Source organism: Phocoena sinus, chromosome 2, assembly GCF_008692025.1.
Source record: "Phocoena sinus isolate mPhoSin1 chromosome 2, mPhoSin1.pri, whole genome shotgun sequence".
NCBI classification, from domain to species: domain Eukaryota; kingdom Metazoa; phylum Chordata; class Mammalia; order Artiodactyla; family Phocoenidae; genus Phocoena; species Phocoena sinus.
Genome location: NC_045764.1, coordinates 117,745,756 through 117,764,778, shown reverse-complemented (window position 1 = coordinate 117,764,778; position 19,023 = coordinate 117,745,756). Strand labels below are relative to the sequence as shown.

General features: G+C 39.8%; 2 protein-coding genes across 5 annotated transcripts in view; one reads left to right on the top strand and one right to left on the bottom strand.

Moving 5' to 3' along the window:
• Positions 1-7,301, bottom strand: part of GEMIN2 (gem nuclear organelle associated protein 2) — a 29,782-nt gene extending 22,481 nt beyond the window's left edge. The window contains exons 1-6 of one of the 2 annotated variants that reach the window (XM_032624831.1): positions 7,116-7,301; positions 6,627-6,711; positions 4,927-5,016; positions 4,598-4,657; positions 1,844-1,957; positions 126-170 (exon numbers count right to left, since the gene is read on the bottom strand). In XM_032624831.1, coding sequence (XP_032480722.1) covers positions 126-170; positions 1,844-1,957; positions 4,598-4,657; positions 4,927-5,016; positions 6,627-6,711; positions 7,116-7,285 — 564 coding nt within the window. In that variant the 5' untranslated portion in view covers positions 7,286-7,301. The remainder of the gene's footprint in view (positions 1-125; positions 171-1,843; positions 1,958-4,597; positions 4,658-4,926; positions 5,017-6,626; positions 6,712-7,115) is intronic. The other variant, XM_032624832.1, reaches the window with a different exon arrangement.
• Positions 7,302-17,945: 10,644 nt separating this feature from the next.
• Positions 17,946-19,023, top strand: part of SEC23A (Sec23 homolog A, COPII coat complex component) — a 66,391-nt gene continuing 65,313 nt past the window's right edge. Inside the window, exon 1 of one of the 3 annotated variants that reach the window (XM_032622146.1) lies at positions 17,946-18,121. The gene's annotated coding sequence lies outside the window, so the exon portion shown is untranslated. The remainder of the gene's footprint in view (positions 18,122-19,023) is intronic. The other 2 variants (XM_032622148.1, XM_032622147.1) reach the window with 2 other exon arrangements.

Sequence of the window (19,023 nt, the reverse complement as noted above, 5' to 3'; positions counted from 1 at the left end):
TTAAATAAGAACTGTTAAAGAGTTTAGGACAGGGTCTTGCATACTGTAAATATTCAGTAAATGTATTCAAATACCTTAACAAACATTGCAAACAAAAGAATGCATAAATTCTTATTAGATTTTACCTGATTCATTCTGCTAACAATACTAAGCAAGGGAGGAAAACCAATCTGAAAGAAAAATGAGACTGAAATTTACTAAATGGTATTATGGAGGCAGGGGGTACATTTTTTCAAACTGGTGAATTTCTCAACACCCTGTTTTTTAAAAACAAAAAATAGATAAAAGTAAATTCTTTCATTGTCCATTACAATAAAACATTCCATGAACTATTATGTTGGTAATGCCCAAGAAAATAATGTCTTGATATTTGAATATGTAAATTTTAAAATAATGATTTTAGTAATTAGGATGTTAAAGCATGAAATTGAAAAAAATGATACTATGATATTAATATGTTGTACACACTTAAAATCTTTAGCTAAAGCTAACATTTTCAGGAATTAAGGGCACTTGAATGAGTTCTTTCAAACCTAATCTGCTTCAATTAAAAAGTACTTTGGAGTTTAATGTTGGGAGCCTTGATTATGAAAACAGTACTGACCTGTGAGAAATTTAAGAGGACATGCATTAAACTCTTGTGTCCTTAAATGGTTCTTTCATGTGGTATATATTTCACTTGTATGTATTTTGTAATAACAAACTAAATAAATATATATTAATTCTTTGTAAAATTGAAACATTTGGAAATGTAACATACGTTAGGGATATTATACAAAAGAACATATATTGTATAAGAAATAGTGTTAAATTAGCTCCCTCAGAGATCTGAATCTGTTTACACTCCCACCACCATGTGTAAGAGGACCCGTTTTCCCAGCCCTTGTTAATACAGTGTGTCAAACTTTCTTTACCAGTATGTTATCTGAAAAATGCCAGCTCAGTGGAGTTACAAGCAATATTTTTATTATAAGTGAGTTTGGGAATCTTCTCATATAAGAACAATTTGTATTTCCTTCTTGTGAGATGTCTCTTTATATCCATTGCCTTTTTTTTTTTAAACTGGGGTCTTGGTCTTTTTTAGTGATTTTTGGAGGTTTTACATTTGCAGGATAAACTAATTTTAAATGGGAAAAACACAACGTAGCACCACATAGAAAACAATAAATACCTACTCAACAGAACAGAACAACATAGTATAGGGAGTTACCAGTAATGCAGATGTGTGCAGTGGGTTCCATAAGAACATCTGCAAACTTGAGGGCAGGTGAATCCTGAAGGACAAGAAGCAGCTGGCCACATAATTTATGATTAAAATAAAGCCATGTGAAATTTAAATATACCCTCAGCATTTTACCTCCAGAATATGCAATTTACTAAGCATTTTTAAATACCTAATTGTGTCATATGTTTTCCTTTGTTTCCCTGACTACTCATAACTCATTGTTTGACCCACGTCTAATCATTAAAAAAAAAAAATCCTAACTCACAAAATTATTAAACAGCTAAAACATGCATTGTTTTAGAAACTAGGCTGCCAATTTTTAAGTCAAAAATACAATAAACTAAGAGAAAATACTGGCAAATATTTTCTGTAGAGAGCCAGAAAGTATTTTAGGCTTTGCAGGGTACACACTGTCTCAGTCACATATTATTTATTTATTTATTTTTAACAACCTTTTAAAAACATAAAAACCATTATGTTTTTATGTTTAGCTCATGACTATACAAAAAAAATCTGCAGACTCGATTTGCCCCAGGTTGTAGTTTGCTGAGTCTTTATACTAAAACATGAACCAAAATTATGACCTTTTTCTGTTTGTTTAGCCACATTATCACCTACTTGTACATAATCGATTCCAGGACTTTCACTTGCAGCTGGTCCAACAGCCCCTTCAGCATATAACCTCTCACCCAGACAAAATTTTTTCCAGCCTTCTTCATCTTCAGATTTTGGCTAAAAGAAAAGAGAAAACAACTTACTTACTCCTATGTATATTTTTTTTATACTGAGCAGTGAAAAAAGAAGTGAGGATTCCTCCATATTCCCACCACCTCAACACAAAGATATAGTGCCTGTTATGGACTGAACCGTGTGCCCCCAAAATCTGTACGTTGAAGCCCTAATCTCCAGAATGGGATTATTAGGAGACTGGGCCTTTATAGCAGAGATTAAGTTAAAATGAGGTGGTTAGGGTGGGTCCGAAGCCAATCTGGCCAGCATCCCTGTAAGAAGAGGAAGTCTGGACACAGAGACATCAGGGATGGGCGTGCATACAGAAGACCACGTGAGGGCACAGCAAGGAGACAGCCACCTGCAAGCCAAAGAGAGAGGCCTTGAGAGAGACCCACTGACACCTTGATCTTAGACTTCTAGCCCACAAAGCAGTGAGAAAATAAATTACTGTTTGTTAAGCCACCCAGTCTGTGGTGTTTTGTTATGGCAGCCCTAGCGAACCAATACAGCACCCAAGTGGTCACACCATAGATGGGACATGTTTAGTTTGGATCATACTTTAATGAACACTGACAAGCAAGAATGTGTTCAAAGGAGGGTGATAAAGATGGAAATTGGTATGGAAAAAAAATACACTAAGAATGCTTATAAGAATGAAGGATGTTCATCCCGTGGAAGGAGACATGATTACATACCCCACATACTGAAAGGGCTGTCCAATTAAAGAACGAGTAGATTTATTCTACATTGTCAGATGAAAAAAAGTAGGACCATTCAGTTCAATATGGCTACCTTAACAGAACAATTAAAAATTCTTTTTCCTAAAAAATGTATTTATTTATTTATTTAAGTATAGTTAATTTACAATATTGTGTTAGTTTCAGGTGTACAGCAAAGTGATTCAGTTAACAGAACAATAGGTTTATCTGGGCACATCACCTTGCAAATTATTTTACATATATGTGCAGCTTTTCCCCCACCCCGAGGATAAACCACTTTCATTAGATTCTCAGAATGAATATGAGACCCCTAAAACATAAAAACCCATTGTCCTGGAACAATTCATCTTTTCCCATCACTCCACTGGTCAGAGACTGTTTCTGCTCCAGGTAGCATTGAAAATCCTAATTATTAAATATTGTGGGTGCTTAATAAATGATTGGATCAATTGATCAATCAATGTTCATATTTACATAGTTGCTATCAGAGCATGCTTTAAAAATTCATTTTATTATTTACATAATGTTTACATCTGCCATGATGAACATATGTTATTGCTATGTAATAGTCTACTGTTTTGATGGATGATCTTCATTTATTGAATCAATTATGTTCAGTCATTTCTTTCTTGACAAAATTATTTTGTCATAATGTTACTAATGAGCTTCTTTTTGAATTAGTAAGTATGTACCCAAAAGTCCTTAGACTGAGCAAGAAAAAATATTATCTACCTACCTACTGCCCTCTCTCTCTTCTTACTAGGAGGCCTCACAGCACAGTGAAAGGCTTTAGAGTCAGACAAAGTTCAGTCTGAATCTCAGTTATACCTTTTATGAGTTAAATGATCTTGGGCAAGTGATGTTAGTGTCTACCACACTTTTCCTAGAGCAGAGCTTCCAACTGGTATACAGAAGCATATAGAGAGGTTACACTGAATCTCTTAGCTTTCAGCTGGTAGTTTAGGCTATGGGAGCAGCCTCCTCCATTTATCCCAATGTGTCATCGCGTAAAAGATGTCAGGAAGCACTGCCTAGAAGAAGCTTCTAAAATCTGAAATCTATGAACCACCTGAAACTGTGAGCAAAATTGTATGCATAGGTACATTTTTTCCCTCTGAAAATAAATACCTTTCATTTGATTCTCAGGAAAACTAAGACTCCCTAAAAGGTTAAAAGGACTGTCCTGGGGCTTCCCTGGTTGCGCAGTGGTTCAGAATCTACCTGCTGATGCAGGGGACACGGGTTCGTGCCCCAGTCCGGGAAGATCCCACATGCCGCAGAGCGGCTGGGCCCGTGAGCCATGGTCGCTGGGCCTGCGCGTCCAGAGCCTGTGCTCCGCAATGGGAGAGGCCACAACAGTGAGAGGCCCGCGTACCAGAAAAAAAAAAAAAAAAAAAAAAAAAGGATTGTCCTGGAACAATGTATCCACCTCTTCCCCAACACCCTTTTTTATCCAGTAGTCCACATATAGCATATTTACTAAAAAGCTTAAAATTATATCTAGGATAAAGTAAGAAATACTACTTTCCAGTAAGCATGACCAGCTTTACTAAAATGTCACTCACTGATACTGGCACCATTACCTCGTGAGGAAAATCCCAACAAGCCTTTATTCAATCTTTTTGTAAATGCCAAAAATGCATTCAATTTCCCAAAAAGCAAATGTCTAGAAGAACCTTTAAAAACTTGTAAAGACCAATCCAAAGTCTCTCAAGATGTAGCTTAAAACTGTCATAAAAATAACTTGCCTTACTGACTCTATCCTTTTCAGGCTATTAAGATAATGGAACTGTTACTATTAATGATAGATGGGAGAGAATGAAAATAATATGGATTAAACAAGTGAATCTTTAAGAACTGGAAGTAAATATGGACTATATTAGTTATACACTGTACAATCTAAACAGAGAAACTTACATACCATGGTCACATTACTATCCAACTGCTGTGATTTCCAGTGACTTCTATGTCTGTTCACACTCTAAAGGAAGATAAGGTAGACAAATGATCTTCAAAGAATGGATAACTCAAAAGAAAACAATTGCTGCACAACATTCTAACAATTCTAAAACTTGGAAAATATGTTCAACTGTATTATGTCTAATGATTATAATAATTTGGTAATTGATTCATGAATATTCTTATCTTTATACACTAGAAACCCCAATTTTTCCAACTACAGCCTAAGAACAGAAGTAAGTCCGAGGGAGGGAGGGGTTTAATTTGATTAAATGATTAAAGTACACCTACCTGCCGAACAGTTGAAAACTGTGCCACTTGCTGCTGTTGCCACTGAAGAGTGGGGGAATATCCTTCAGGAGCAGGTTGGCATCCTGAAAGCTAGAGATCAGTTCATAAATGTTAGAATCAATGTTAGTGTTATAACTAGAATCTCATACCTCTGCAAAGTAAAAGCAGAATCAAGATGAAAAGTGAATAATAAAGCAAATAAGACGATACAAGAAAGACAGTATTTTTTGCAGATGTAAAAAAGGAGGCAACTCACTTTACTATTTACGTCTGAGTTTAAAACATTAGGAAAAGACTCTTATATAGTCACTTTAGTAAAAGCAATCTGGAATGGTTTATAGTTGGAGTTTCTAAGAAATCCACATGACATGAGACTCGAAGATATAATCTAGTCCTACCTTTCTACTGAATATAATAGCAAAACAGTTTGAAACAAAGAGAGATATAAACCAAATAAAGAATTTTGGTATGAGCAGAATGTACTCAAATAATTTCAGATGCTTGACTTTATAAGGGCTACTTCTACCTTCCAAAACAGCACAGAGGTCACAACTGATCACATACTGCCTTGAAATAAAACTTAATGTGGTCACTTTTTTTTTTTTTTTTTTTCGGTACGCGGGCCTCTCACTGTTGTGGCCTCTCCCGCTGCGGAGCACAGGCTCCGGACGCACAGGCTCAGCGGCCATGGCTCACGGGTCCAGCCGCTCCGCGGCATGTGGGATCTTCCCGGACCGGGGCACGAACCTGTGTCCCCTGCATCGGCAGGCGGACTCTCAACCACTGCGCCACCAGGGAAGCCCAATGTGGTCACTTTTTAAAAGCCAGGTATACAAGATATCATCTTCCATCAACTAAAAACTTCTGAAAAGGAATTATATGAAACGTTACAGTGTCTGAATTTAAATCTCCTGATTATAAACATCAGATAAAGGAATTACTTAAAACATAAAAGAAAAAGGAATTACCACAATTTAAAAACTGCTGCTCTCCTACCTTTGGTTAAATAGCACCTCCTAAAACAGACCTTCTGTGGCTACTCTATCTAAAGTAGTTCTCCCAGTTACTTATTGGTCATTATATGTTACTTTTTTTCACAACAATGGTCGCAGTATGTAATTAATTTGGTTTTTTTTTACTGTCTTCCTCAGGAGAATGTAAACTCTACAAGGGTAGGGACATTTTCTGTCTCATCCTCTGTTGTATTCCTAGTGCCTGGCACAATATTGTTGTTTAGTAAAATATGTGTTGGATAAATAAATGAATGAAAAGGTTCACAGTGGGCAAGTAGGTAGAAAAGTGTGATATTTGGGTTTCTGTTTTTTTAAAAACAAAACCCAGTCCAATTCAAAACATGCAAACTACACTAAGATTAAAGATCAGCCTGATAACAATTATGAACTGGAAAAAGGTACCTTAAAAGTAAAGGATAGCATAAGTAACCTATTGAAAGACTCCTTCAGGATTGGATCATGTTCCTGAAGTATTATGAGCAAATCTCCACGAATGCCAGGGTTACTGAAAGCCTCTCTGGAGGCAGTAAATGCCAGCTGTCCGTTTGGGGGGAAAAGTACAACTTAGTACGGAGTAGTCAAATCTTACCTACATCGTAACTGATAACTGTCTGACACTATAGGAGAGCCTTGGTCTTTTAATTTGTGGGAGGGAAAAAAAATCCCCTGACGGGTAATAAAACTCACAGAAACATTCACACTTTGCTTCCTTTTCAACTTCTTTGGGTCAATTTGAGCTACCACAACATCTGGACAGTGAGCTGCTTCGATCCTACAAATAAGAAATAAGTACAAAAACGTGATTACTATTGTTCATGTGTAGTAAAGCAAGCGATCCACTTCTATGGTTCATTATAAAATCAGAAAAAAAGTTCAGAATTGCAATCGAGGTACTAAACAATGTATTTCTGAAATTATGTTGACTGAAAGCAAAATTTCTTATGTGGAAGAAATCTAAGAGCACCTATATTGTCACAAGTAATCAGGTTTAACAAAATTAAACTCATAGAAACTCGCTCACGCAAAGACGTAATCAAGGAATGCTGTTCCGACAGTGGATGGGGGACGGGAACAGAGGTGGGGCTTTATCACACTTAAGGGTCAAGCGGGGCACTGGGCGCTGTGCCCAGGGGCGGAAGGACAACCAGCCCACCCGCACAGGGTCAAATCACTCACTGGACCCGCCTTAGGTATTCTTGGGGAGTCCTCGGAGGTACGTTGGGATCAAAACTGTCTGTCAAGTCGCAGGGCTCCACTGGCAACAGCCGGGGCATCAACTCTTCCACTGCAGACTCCGCCTGTACCCACGCCATAGTTTTCAATGCGACCTGTCCCACCCAGCGCATGCGCCAGGTCTGGGTCACAGCGCAGGCGCACATGTTGTCACCTTTGGCGCGGAGTTGAGCAAGAGGCTGGGCTTGGGGGCGTAACTGCGCATGAGCGAACCTGCTGATTGTTGTAAGGTTAAGGCTCCGGTGGAGTAATGAAGACTGCGAGGCTGGTTCCTAGTAAAAGTAGTTCGGAAGTTTTTCTGGGTATTACGCTCTATACTCTTCTAAGACTGAGGGTTATTAACTTTTATGCATCCCTAGTAGTGAGGGAACTTTAAATGTTTTTTAAATTAATGACCAGGTTACTGTGATTATCATTTATTGAGCTCTAAATTCTTAAACCGCTGGTAGATGCATCACATGCATTTCCTCATTTAAGTTTTACAACCTTTTGACGTAAGTGGTATTATCCAGGTTTTGTAGGGGAGGAAATCGACCGAAAGAGGGGTTAAGTACTACAATCGTAACTTTCTCCGAAAAAGGAAAACCATTTCCAACCCAGATTTATCTGACGCCAAATGAATGTAAAATTAATTTCCCAGAGGAATTTCTTGTGCTTGGCTGCGCCAAAGATCACTTTATATTTATCTGAAGTGAATATTACTTTTATTCACTTTTTCAGAAATATCTCTTTCCTTAGATAATGCAAAGAATAAAGTTAATGCCAACACCTAGAAGTTATCATTATTAATCTTAGGGCCAATCTTGTGAGGGGGTACTTTATTTCCATTTTGCAGGTGAGGAAACAAGGCAGAAATGGATTAAGTTAACTTGTGCTGGGTCACAAATTGCAAGAAACAAAGTACTATATCTGTTTTTCTAAACAAGCTGTGAGTGAATACAATTGACTTGTTTTCTAAGGTTTGTTTGTTTTTCAGGCTTTTTTTCTTCTTTTTCTTAAAGCACTGTCTTTAGCTTGCAAACAATTGATTTCAAAACCAGAATGTAACTTTCTAAATTGGAGACAAACTAAGGACAGTCCTTAGGTTAAGAGCTAAAGAATTAGTGCTTTTGAATGGTAACTAAACAATTGGGAGACTTGGAAAGAAACTGTTTGGCTGCAGTCAAACTAGAAAATTATTTGGTTAAAAATTTTACTGATTTTGGGAGAAACAAACTTATAAGAAATATGGAGAAATGCTTCTGTCACCAAACGTTTTGGTAATGATTAAGAACAAATGGAACAAATTAGAAAAAGTAAACTGTGTCATTTCTGGATTTTCCTACAAATACATTTTTTTTAAACTAGCTTATTAGCAATTTATCCCCATTTTTCTGGAGAAAAGAACCTAGTAGACCAACCACAAGGGAACAATTCTTAATACTGGACTTCATGTATAAGTGCGTGGCAGAACTACACAGGGATGAAGGGAACAAGGGGAGGAATAGCAGAATGGAACAAAGGTTGTCCTGGGAAATATTAAGAAAATTGTTTTTCAAAAGAAAATGTGAGTTATAAAGTACATCAGTGATTCTGAAATGGTGCTAAAAATTTAAATACACAGGAATAAATTCATTCAAGAGAAAGGAAAGTAAAAATTTATAAGGGTTACTTTCTACTCTTTAAAACTAATCTGACTTAAAAGAATTAAGGAATAAACATTGGAACACATTTTAAATATGGTTATAAATTGGAAATTGCACTAAGTAGTTTTGAATGTTTCAGTGAGATATGGGACAGTTGAGAAGAAACTATTTGGTTGATGAAGTTATTCTGAAAAAAACTTAATTTTTAGAAAGCTGAACTTCTAAAACTATAATAACCATTTCATTTAGCCTCTTTCTAGGAAGAACTATTCCTAAGATACCAAACTGCTTCCGGTGCCCCGTTTTCAAAGATTTCCAGTCACTTCTCAGTTTACAGTGGAAAGACTTTTCTGTTTCAGTGTTTCTCACATTGGTGGTTGGCTGTAGGAGTAGTATGAAGGTTATGAGAACAGAGCTCAATGGCTGTTTATTGACGATGATGGCATCTGCTAAGTCAAAATTACAGAGCTAAATGCAAAATTTGTCCCTGTATTTTATATCCCTTTAAGCAGCTCAGTTATTTTCAAATGTTTGTGTATATAAGAATTATCTGGAAGAAATTATTTAAAATACAGACTCCTGTGTCCTATAACTCTCTTCCTCCAGAGTTTGAGTCTGTTTATTGGTTGTAGGACTCTGAAACTGAGATTTTTAAGAAGCATTCCAAGTGAGAAACATAACTTAGTCCATCCATTTAATCTTTTCCCTCTCTATTCTTTAAGATTTACTACCCTAGAATTTCTCCTACATTACCATACTTTGTCAGTTCTTTTCTCCTTGGCTACAGTCTAAAATTTAACTTGCCTCTTTATGCCGTTGAACTTTAATAAATTCAGTTATCCAATTAATGTTTATCAGTTTTCTATTATGTGTCAGGCACTGTGGTAAGCATTGGGCTTTATTAGGTGATCTGGGGACAGTGGAGCTTTGCTGTCAAGAAATGGGGATAATTCTGAGGAGTCCAGCTCCTGGTTAAAAACCTATGTGTGATTTTTTTTTAGGCCTGATTATACGCCAGTTACAAAGGCTTTACCTGGCAGGCTTCACAGGGAAACCTGCCCTCTCCACACCAGACTTGATGCTCCCATTCAATGCACTGCAGTCTCTGAAGGGAATTGCAGTCAACAACAGCCCTCCCTAGCCAGGCATTCTAATGCACTGCTGCATTCCTAGCTCAGGTGTTTCCACTTGGAGGTCTCCTTCATGGGAAACGTCACCTCTCTGAGTCAGTACTCAGTAGTTTTCCACTCCTAAGGCTGCCCCCATCCCCACCCCCAGTTCCATAAATCTGCAGGAGTCTTTTGTTTGGGACCCCCTCAACAGTGAGATGACCCTCAACCAGTCATGCCATTCCATGGGGGTAATGGAACAGGGGGAGTCTGTGCTTTCACCAGGTTTAGACTCTTGCTTATGCAATCACAGTAAGTGATTACGGGCTTCACTTTTGCATTCATTTTGGCTCATTGTTGCTTTGATTGGCTCCTCTGACACCTGGGAGCTGAGTTCTCTCTTCAGCTCATCTGAACACTTGACAAATTCTGTGATTAGGTATTTTAATCACTCTTATCTAGAAAGTAGAAGAAAGAAGGGAAGCTAATGGTGTAATTGGTAAAGAAGCAGCAGTCACTCATATTAGCCAGGTTAGGGAGGTATTCGGTCATTTTGTGGTTTGGACAATCTTCTTGAATTTGTCATACTTCAGAGACACGATTACAGAGTGGTCTTGTTTTGGTCATGATCCTTCAGGGTTCCTGAGTGTTCTTGTCTGATGTTGGTGTGCTGTGATATGGTTTAGGTTCAACAAAAGAATAGTGTGGCCTGGCTGTGAGTGCCCGGGCAGCTCCTAACAACAGCTGGGGCCAACTGATAGAGCCAGGCCAATTTCAGGCTCTCAGAAGATGCTTTTTTCTTTCTTAGGGCTATATGGGGCCAAATGTTTTATATAGATTATCACATTCAGTCCTCACAATGTGTTGTTATTCTAAGTGGTAAGTATGATTGTTATCTTTATTTTCAGATGAAGAAACTGGCTCAGAAAATGTTACATACCATGCCCAGGTCATACAAGTAAGAAGTAGATGGAGCTGAGATTCTATCTTGGGTGGTCAGACTTATGAACCATTGCTCTAAAACTTACTATGCTCCACAAGATACAGCTCAGCACAAATGAGAGGCTTTATGACCCACTCGTTGTAGATTAGAGAGAGGCAATTAAGTTAGATGCAAGGGGATCCAGGTCTTGGGTCACACCCTCTGGGCATGAGCAGAGTCAGTCTCTTTATCTCTGTCTGAGAATGCTGTTCTTAGGCTTTGGAGTCCAGATCCAACAAAGCTCACTGATGCCAGAAAATTAAGGTGAAGTCTAGTTTAGTTATGGAACACAAAACCCAAAACTTTACTCCTCTTTTAAAGTAAAAATACAAATCTAGCTCCTTCCTTTTAAAGTAGGAGTTCCCTTCTTTGCTACGTGGTTTTAATAATTCTTATGTTCTTTACAAATCAAAGAAACATTAGATAAAAAGAAAAGGAAAAAACCGTTAGTAGATAACCATGTTTTGTTTCTTTAGCTATAAATGGTTTGAGAGCAGATCATAGGCTTTCATTTGTTTAGTTCAATTAAATGAACTTAGTAATAATTCTGGAGTTGGTCAGAGTGGCAGAATGAAATTGTACTGGAGTGTAATACTGGTGGGGCACTCTGTGGAATAGAAGCAATTGCTGTTTGAACAAGAGCTAGAAATTTTAAAAAATTTATTTATTTTATTTATTTTTATTTTTGGCTGTGTTGGGTCTTTGTTGCTGTGCGCGGGCTTTCTCTAGTTGCCGCAAGTGGGGGCTACTCTTCATTGCGTTGCACAGGCTTCTCATTGCGTTGGCTTCTCTTGTTGTGGAGCATGGGCTCTAGGCATGCAGAATTCAGTAGCTGTGGCACGCGGGCACAGTAGTTGTGGAGCGCGGGCTCTAGAGCACAGGCTCAGTAGTTGTGGCGCATGGGCTTCGTTGCTCCGCGGCATGTGGGATCTTCCCGGACCAGGGCTCGAACCAGTGTCCCCTGCGTTGGCAAGCGGATTCTTAACATCTGCGCCACCAGGGAAGTCCCTATATTATTTATTTCTGGCTGTGTTGGGTCTTCTTTGCTGCGCGCGGGCTTTCTTTAGTTGTGGCGAGCGGGGGCTGCTCTTCGTTGTGGTGCATGGGCTTTTCATTGCGGTGGCTTCTCTTGTTGTGGAGCACGGGCTCTAGGCACATGGGATTGGTAGTTGTGGCGCATGGGATTAGTTGCTCCATGGCATGTGGGATCTTCCCAGAGCAGGGCTTGAACCAGTGTCCCCTGCATTGGCAGGCGGATTCTTTTTTTAGGCTCAGCGGCCATGGCTCACGGGCCCAGCCGCTCCGCGGCATGTGGGATCTTCCCGGACCGGGGCACGAACCCGTGTCCCCTGCATCGGCAGGCGGACTCTCAACTACTGCGCCACAAGGGAAGCCTGGCAGGCGGATTCTTAACCACTGCACCACCAGGGAAGTCCCTTCTGCCCATTTTTTGATTGGGTTTTTTGTTGTTGTTGTTGAATTTATGTGTAATTTATTAGTCTTATTTACTATTATTATACCTGATACGATTGTAGTCATTGTGTGTGCAGACTACACCACCAGACAGATATCATATATATGGACTTGACACTCTGCTGATGCTGAGTATTACTCTTTGTAGTGAGTAGTCCAAAAATAGTTGGCTAGTGCCTTATAATGTCACTATCTGAACAAATGGAAAAGAATCCATATTAGAAAAAACTGCAAATGCTTTATTTATTCCCTGGTGGTCTAGTGGTTAGGATTTGGCGCTTTCACTGTCATGGCAGGGGGTCAGTCCCTGGGCGGGGACAAAAACAAAAGCAAACAAACAAAAAATACCCAAACCAGACACTGGATTAAACCAAAAAGTAGAGGCAAAAGCTCCATCTGGTGTTGACCATATAAAATTCCAAGGAATTTGCATTATCATACTTCACCTGACTGTGTAATACTAGAACCTCCAGTTTAGAAACATCTGTGGGTTGAAAAGTAGGAAGGAAAATACTGGCTGTTACACATTAACTAGTGATTAAGATGATTAATGACTGAAGAAAAAGTCATAGGTTGTTTAGAATACTTGCCCCCAGATAGTCCCTGAAAAAAAGTTCCAAGGTCAAATATCTTTGGGAAATGTATGCAAATGCCACTCTTAAATATTCACAATGAATATTAGCATATTAAAATTCTTGACAAGTCAAGAGTCCTATTTTACATAATTTAACTGGTATTTGAACACAGGACCTCTCCCTCTCTCTCTCTTTTTAATATTCTCTGGCATTTTCAAGAATACCAGTTTGAAAAAGTAATTATCTTAGGAGTATTTGCTTTAAAAAAAAAAGACTTTTTCGGGGGGGGGGAACTTATGTCAGATTTTATAGCTTTACCATCCAAATACATAAAAATGATGATGATAAAAACAATGTTTGGGCTTCCCTGGTGGCGCAGTGGTTAAGAGTCCGCCTGCCGATGCAGGGGACGCGGGTTCGTGCCCCGGTCCGGGATGATTCCACATGCTGCAGAGCGGCTGGGCCTGTGAGCCATGGCCGCTGAGCCTGCGCATCCGGAGCCTGTGCTCCGCAACGGGAGAGGCCACAACAGTGAGGCCCGCGTACCACAAAAAACAAAACAAAACAAAAAAGATACAAAAAACACACAATATTTTATAATTGTTTAGGTTTTCATGCTCAATTCAAGAATACTTAGGGAACGATCATTTTGTGCCAGGACCTGCACAAGGTGGTGTAACTGACAGCAAACAATTATAATCAGTTGCATGTTGGCAAATGTTTAACAAGAATCCTTCAGGTTCACAGATTGATCTAAAATGCCTTGGTCCAGGGATGTCTATAATTTAGAAAGCCAGTAAAGGGACTTCCCTGGTGGTCCAACGGTTAAGACTCTGTGCTCCCAATTCAGGGGGCCTGGGTTCGATCCCTGGTCAAGGAACTAGATCCCACATGCTGCAACTAAAGATCCCACACAAGGCAACTAAGATCCCGTGTGCCTCAACTAAGACCAGGCACAGCCAAATAAATAAATAAATAAATATTTTAAAAATGAAAGCCAATAGATACTGTTTTTGGAGGTTCTCCCTTTTTCCAATTCATAGTCTGACTCCTTTCTCAGGAGCTCAATAAATTTTCCATTCTCTAAAATGGCCATACTACCTAAAGCAATCTACAGATTTAATGCAATACCTGTCAAATTACCAGTTACATTTTCCACAGAACTACAACAAATAATTCTAAAATTTATATGGAACCATAAAAGACCAGCAATCCTGGCAAAAGAACAAAGCTGCAGGCATAACCCTCTCAGACTTCAGACAATACTGCAAAGCTATAGTAATCAAAACAGTGTGGTAGTAGCACAAAAACAGACATGTGGATCAATGGAACAGAATAGAGAGCCCAGAAATAAACCCACACATCTATGGTTAATTGATCTTTGACAAAGGAGGCAAGACTATACAATGGGGAAAAGACAGTCTCTTAAGCAAGTGGTATTGGGAAGGCTGGACAGCAGCATGTAAATCAATGAAGTTAGAACACACCCTCACACCATACACAAAAATAAACTCAAAATGGCTTCAAGACTTAAATATAAGACAAGACACCATTAAAATCCTTGAAGAGAACATAGGCAAAACATTCTCTGACATAAATCTTACCAATTTTTTCTTAGGTCAGACTGACCTAGTCAAAAGAATACATATACATATATATGGTATATATTGTATATATTATATATATATGTGAATCACTTTGCTTGACAACAAACCAGGAACTAACATAACATTGTAAATCAACTATATTTCAGTTAAAAAAAAAAAGAAATTTTCCATTCTCTCTCTATTCTTCCTCAGATGAAAACCTCTTAACTTTCAGTATATTTGAAAAACTAGTCTTTACCATTTACCATCTGGGTCCAATGGATCCTTTCTAATTTTTATATCTTTAAGTCATTTCATGAATAATTTATACACATTAGAGTAAAGGGATATTCAATAAAGCTGTTATAAAAAAGAGTAAAGGGATAATGAAAAACAACTTTATTGGACATTTAAGTATCTAAACATAGAAAACCCTAGTTTTTATTCCATATTTTCCTGGTTTTGAGGATATATCCAAAATGGGCAATGTCCCTAAATGCAACTACCTACACATTATCCATGATGCTGAGTCTGGAGCATACTCATCTTGTAAATAGTGACTACAGATTCCAAATACATCACTACTGCATACTAGCTTATTGTTGCTTCTGATTCTTTTTGCAGTTGCATTATCAAAATGCAAGACCTGTAGAATTTTTTGAAACATTTAAAGGCTCATCATTTTGTTGAAGAGAGGACAGCCATCTTCTTTGCTACTTAGCTGCAAAACATTTGTATTTTTAGTTTTATAAATGAGCAACTCAAAGAATTTTTAATTTCTAGATTATCTATTTCCTTCTTATCATCTTTGTATACACAACTGCCACTAGCATTTGTGCACTTAAGAATCATATCAAGTAAATGTATCCATATAAACATCATAAAAGGTGAAAGAATACTATCATATGTACTCTTAACAAAATGAAATTATCCAGATGTTTGCTGCAAAATCTTGTGGAATGGAGTTATTCCTTTTGAATGAGTAAGTAGATGAGAATACCACATTTTCTTTTTGTCCTTAGAAATATATTTTTTACTAATTAATTCTTGAGTTTGAAAAATTCAGTTAGGTGGTGGTCATCTAAAGATTCCTAGTTTAAGGTTATTAGGGTCTAGAGTGCTGTTCTCTATCTCAGCATTAATCTTCTGAATTCTGAATTCTCAACTATATTCAATGAGAGCTAAAGCATAGTACAAAGATCTAGAAAGATGATGTAGTACTTTGAGCATTGCAAAAAGAAAACTGAAGGATAATGCAATAGTGATGACTTACTTCACTATTCTATCATCTTAGGTAATTTTATCATTTTCCATTTTCTTATTATTTTAGTATATTTTGAAGCATGATTTGGAACAATTAATGAGTAATGATGAAATAGTTCCATGGATGATGAAGTAGGAGAATGTTGCAGGACATAGGAAAAATAAGATCAGTAAGATTCCATGATGTATCCTAGATTTACAAGAGTCCAAATGACCCATATGACCACTGCAAATAGAGAAAGTTTTATCCTATTTTTTAAAAAAATAAGTTTTCTCTTTGTTTTTTGGAAGACCTTTAAGAAAGAATAAAAGTCATGAAAAAAATCAATCCTTACAAATAGTACTCCCAAAAGAGGAAATCTCAGAAAACTAAAGTTTGGGTCTAATAGATCCTGATGATATGTACAAAGGTTAAATTCTTAAACTCATTCACCTTTAAGCACATAAAGACAGATATGAATGAATTTGTTACCCATCATAACATTTATTTCATTGTAATAGGAAACAAAAGCCTTTTGTTCAGCTGAATACATAGGCATTATGACTTCTTAGACTTCATTGAGCTGGATGGCAAAGATCCCTTTCTGGGGACCATAAAATCATGAAATTACCGAAGGTGCTATACTTTGGTGTATTCCTCACTGAATTCCAGGATCCTGGTGGATCCTCTCACCTATGTCTATTTACCCTACTCATTCCTAGATCTTGTTTCTTTTTGCGAATGTCCTTATTCCACCTTTATATCATTGTCTACAGCTATTTACTTGCTGTACTTTCAGCCAAGGATCCTTGTTAAGGTAGTATCCTGAGCCCACTTTATTTGCAGGCCTATACAGAATTTTGGCTTCTGATTCCCATTTCCTCTTCAGGATTGTATTAAAATTTGATAAGCAAACTAATACTCTTTTACCTTACAAAACAATCTTAGAGGAAGTAAAATATATGTTTGCTGCATATCTTATTTCTTGTGAATATAAGCTTGAAAGAACAAAAAATTGATCTTTTTCTCTATTCCATAAAATGCTTATAGGGCTAAGCTTTGCAGGATTTTAGGTGTTGACCTATCTGGAAATAATTCCGTGAGCAACCCCTCACTGAAGGGTGGGGTTGCCTGAGACCAACAAGCTCGAATGCCTTTCCAACCAGTTTGTCTGTCCCATTTTGCTCAGTTCTTTTCTTGGAAAGAGAAGCAGAAAACACATCAAGATTAATCAGCCAAAGATTGTAGTGTGTGTGTATGTGTGTGTGTGTGTGTGTGTGTGTGTGTGTGTACAGGGGGAGAGGTGGCAGAGGCAGCGTAGGAGGAAAGAGGTAAACTGACTAGGAATACATGAATAATACAGGAATAAATAGTATATAAATTCTTCCAGACCAGACATTTGGCTGTTTTGCCTACATCATATCACAGCATCGCTACTGTGCCTGGCACAAAGTAGATAGATGTTCAGTAAATGTTTGTTGCACTAAGTGAAAGAACGAACTTCTCACTTTGCTTTTTCAGCGGCGATGCAGCCTGTGTTTCTTGGAATCAACCCGGGTCCTAGAGGAGAGGATGTCCTAGAGCAGGGGTCCCCAAGCCCCCACCCTCACCTGTCTGCGGCCCGTTAGGAACCCGGCTGCACAGCAGGAGGTGAGCAGCGCAGAGTAATGGACGCTTAATCTGACGCTCCCCATCGCTCACATTACTGCCTGAACCATTCCCCCTCCACCCCTGAAAAATTATCTTCCACAAAACCGGTCCCTGGTGCCAGAAAGTTTGGGGACCACTCTCCTAGAGGACACCTCCATTTCTCTCAGCAAGCTGAGGGGTCTGGCGACAGAAGGTCACACATCATGAGACCCGCGGGGAGTGGGAGCCGCCATGGCTCCGGGGAGAGGGGACCGGAGGGCCATGGCGCACCCCACCCTCGCGCTCCAGTTCCACCAGGTCCCGTTCCCCTCCCCGCCCCTCCTGAGTACCCCTGTTAGGTTCGGCATTGTCACCCCGCCCCTCCAGCTCTGGTCCCCTCCTCTTCCCCTCCCTTTTCCTCTCCCTATTCCCTCCCCCCGCCCCACCCTGGTCCCGCACCCTCCACTTCAGTTCCCTGGCCCGGTCGCCCCGCCCCCAGAACCGTCCCCTCCCCCTCACGCCCCTTCACGCCCCGCCCCGCCTCCCCCTTTGACGTGGCAGAAGCGGCACCAGCCATGTTAGTCCCGCAGAGTTCTGCGCCGAGGCCGGGGGCGGGGCGGTGCCGTCCCTGATTGCGGTGCCACGGCTTCTCTGGGTCGGCGGAGAGGGCGGATTTTGTAAGGCCGAGGCTGCGACAGGCGCGGATCTCGTACGTGGTGGCACTGTGGTAAGGATCCACTTCAGGGCTGCCTCTTCTCGGCTCCCTTGGGGGTCCGCGGGCGCTCAGTGGGAAGCGGGGGAGGGGCGGCTTGCGGCGGCGGGTCCGCGGGCAGGGGTCTCAAGGGTGGTGCCTGCTCTGCCGTCTTGGTGCCCCGGGGCAGGCGGGGTGAGCCGGGGCTGCGAGCCGGCCCGGCGGGGCTGCCTGGAACCCTGAACTTGTCACCCTCTCACCCACCACCCTCTGCTTAGTTCTCTCTGGGCCTGGGAACCTGGCCCCCTCACCCACCTGCCTTGTATCAGGTGCGAAAGATGGGAGTCGGGTGAAAAACAGCAGTTTGGGCATCTCCCCCAGCACCCCACCCTCCGCTCCCGGCCGATCTGCCTTCCCCACCCCACCCCATCACCGCTTCTAGGTACTTTGACTTCTTGGTTCATTCCCTGCCTGAGCTGAAGAGCCCTAGACTTTGAACCGAGGTGACTTCGTCACCCGTAGTTCGGCCTTGGGAGTTAAAGGGGATAAGGAGAAAAGTGCCAGGTATAGCTAACACCTTGGGCCTTGATTACAAATAGACTTCAGTTATCAGATTAGACCAATTGTACCTACTTCATTCAGCCCTAAGTGTTTTCCCGTTCTGGTGGGAAGGGAAAAGTCATAGTTAAATCTGCATGTAATCACTGGATTGAGTAAGTTGAATTCGTGTTTTCACGTGAACTTACTCAAGTTACACCCCTCAAAGTCGTGGATAACTAGCCAAGTTAACTTGGTTAAAAGAAGTTTTAGATTTAAATATAAATGCGTGTTAAGTCTTCCTTCTCTCCCTTCTCCAGTAGTCTAATGGACATCATTTTGGAATTCCAGTTATTTTTAATAGGCTCAGAATTTTAGATTTAGAAGGGGTCTTGTAGTTT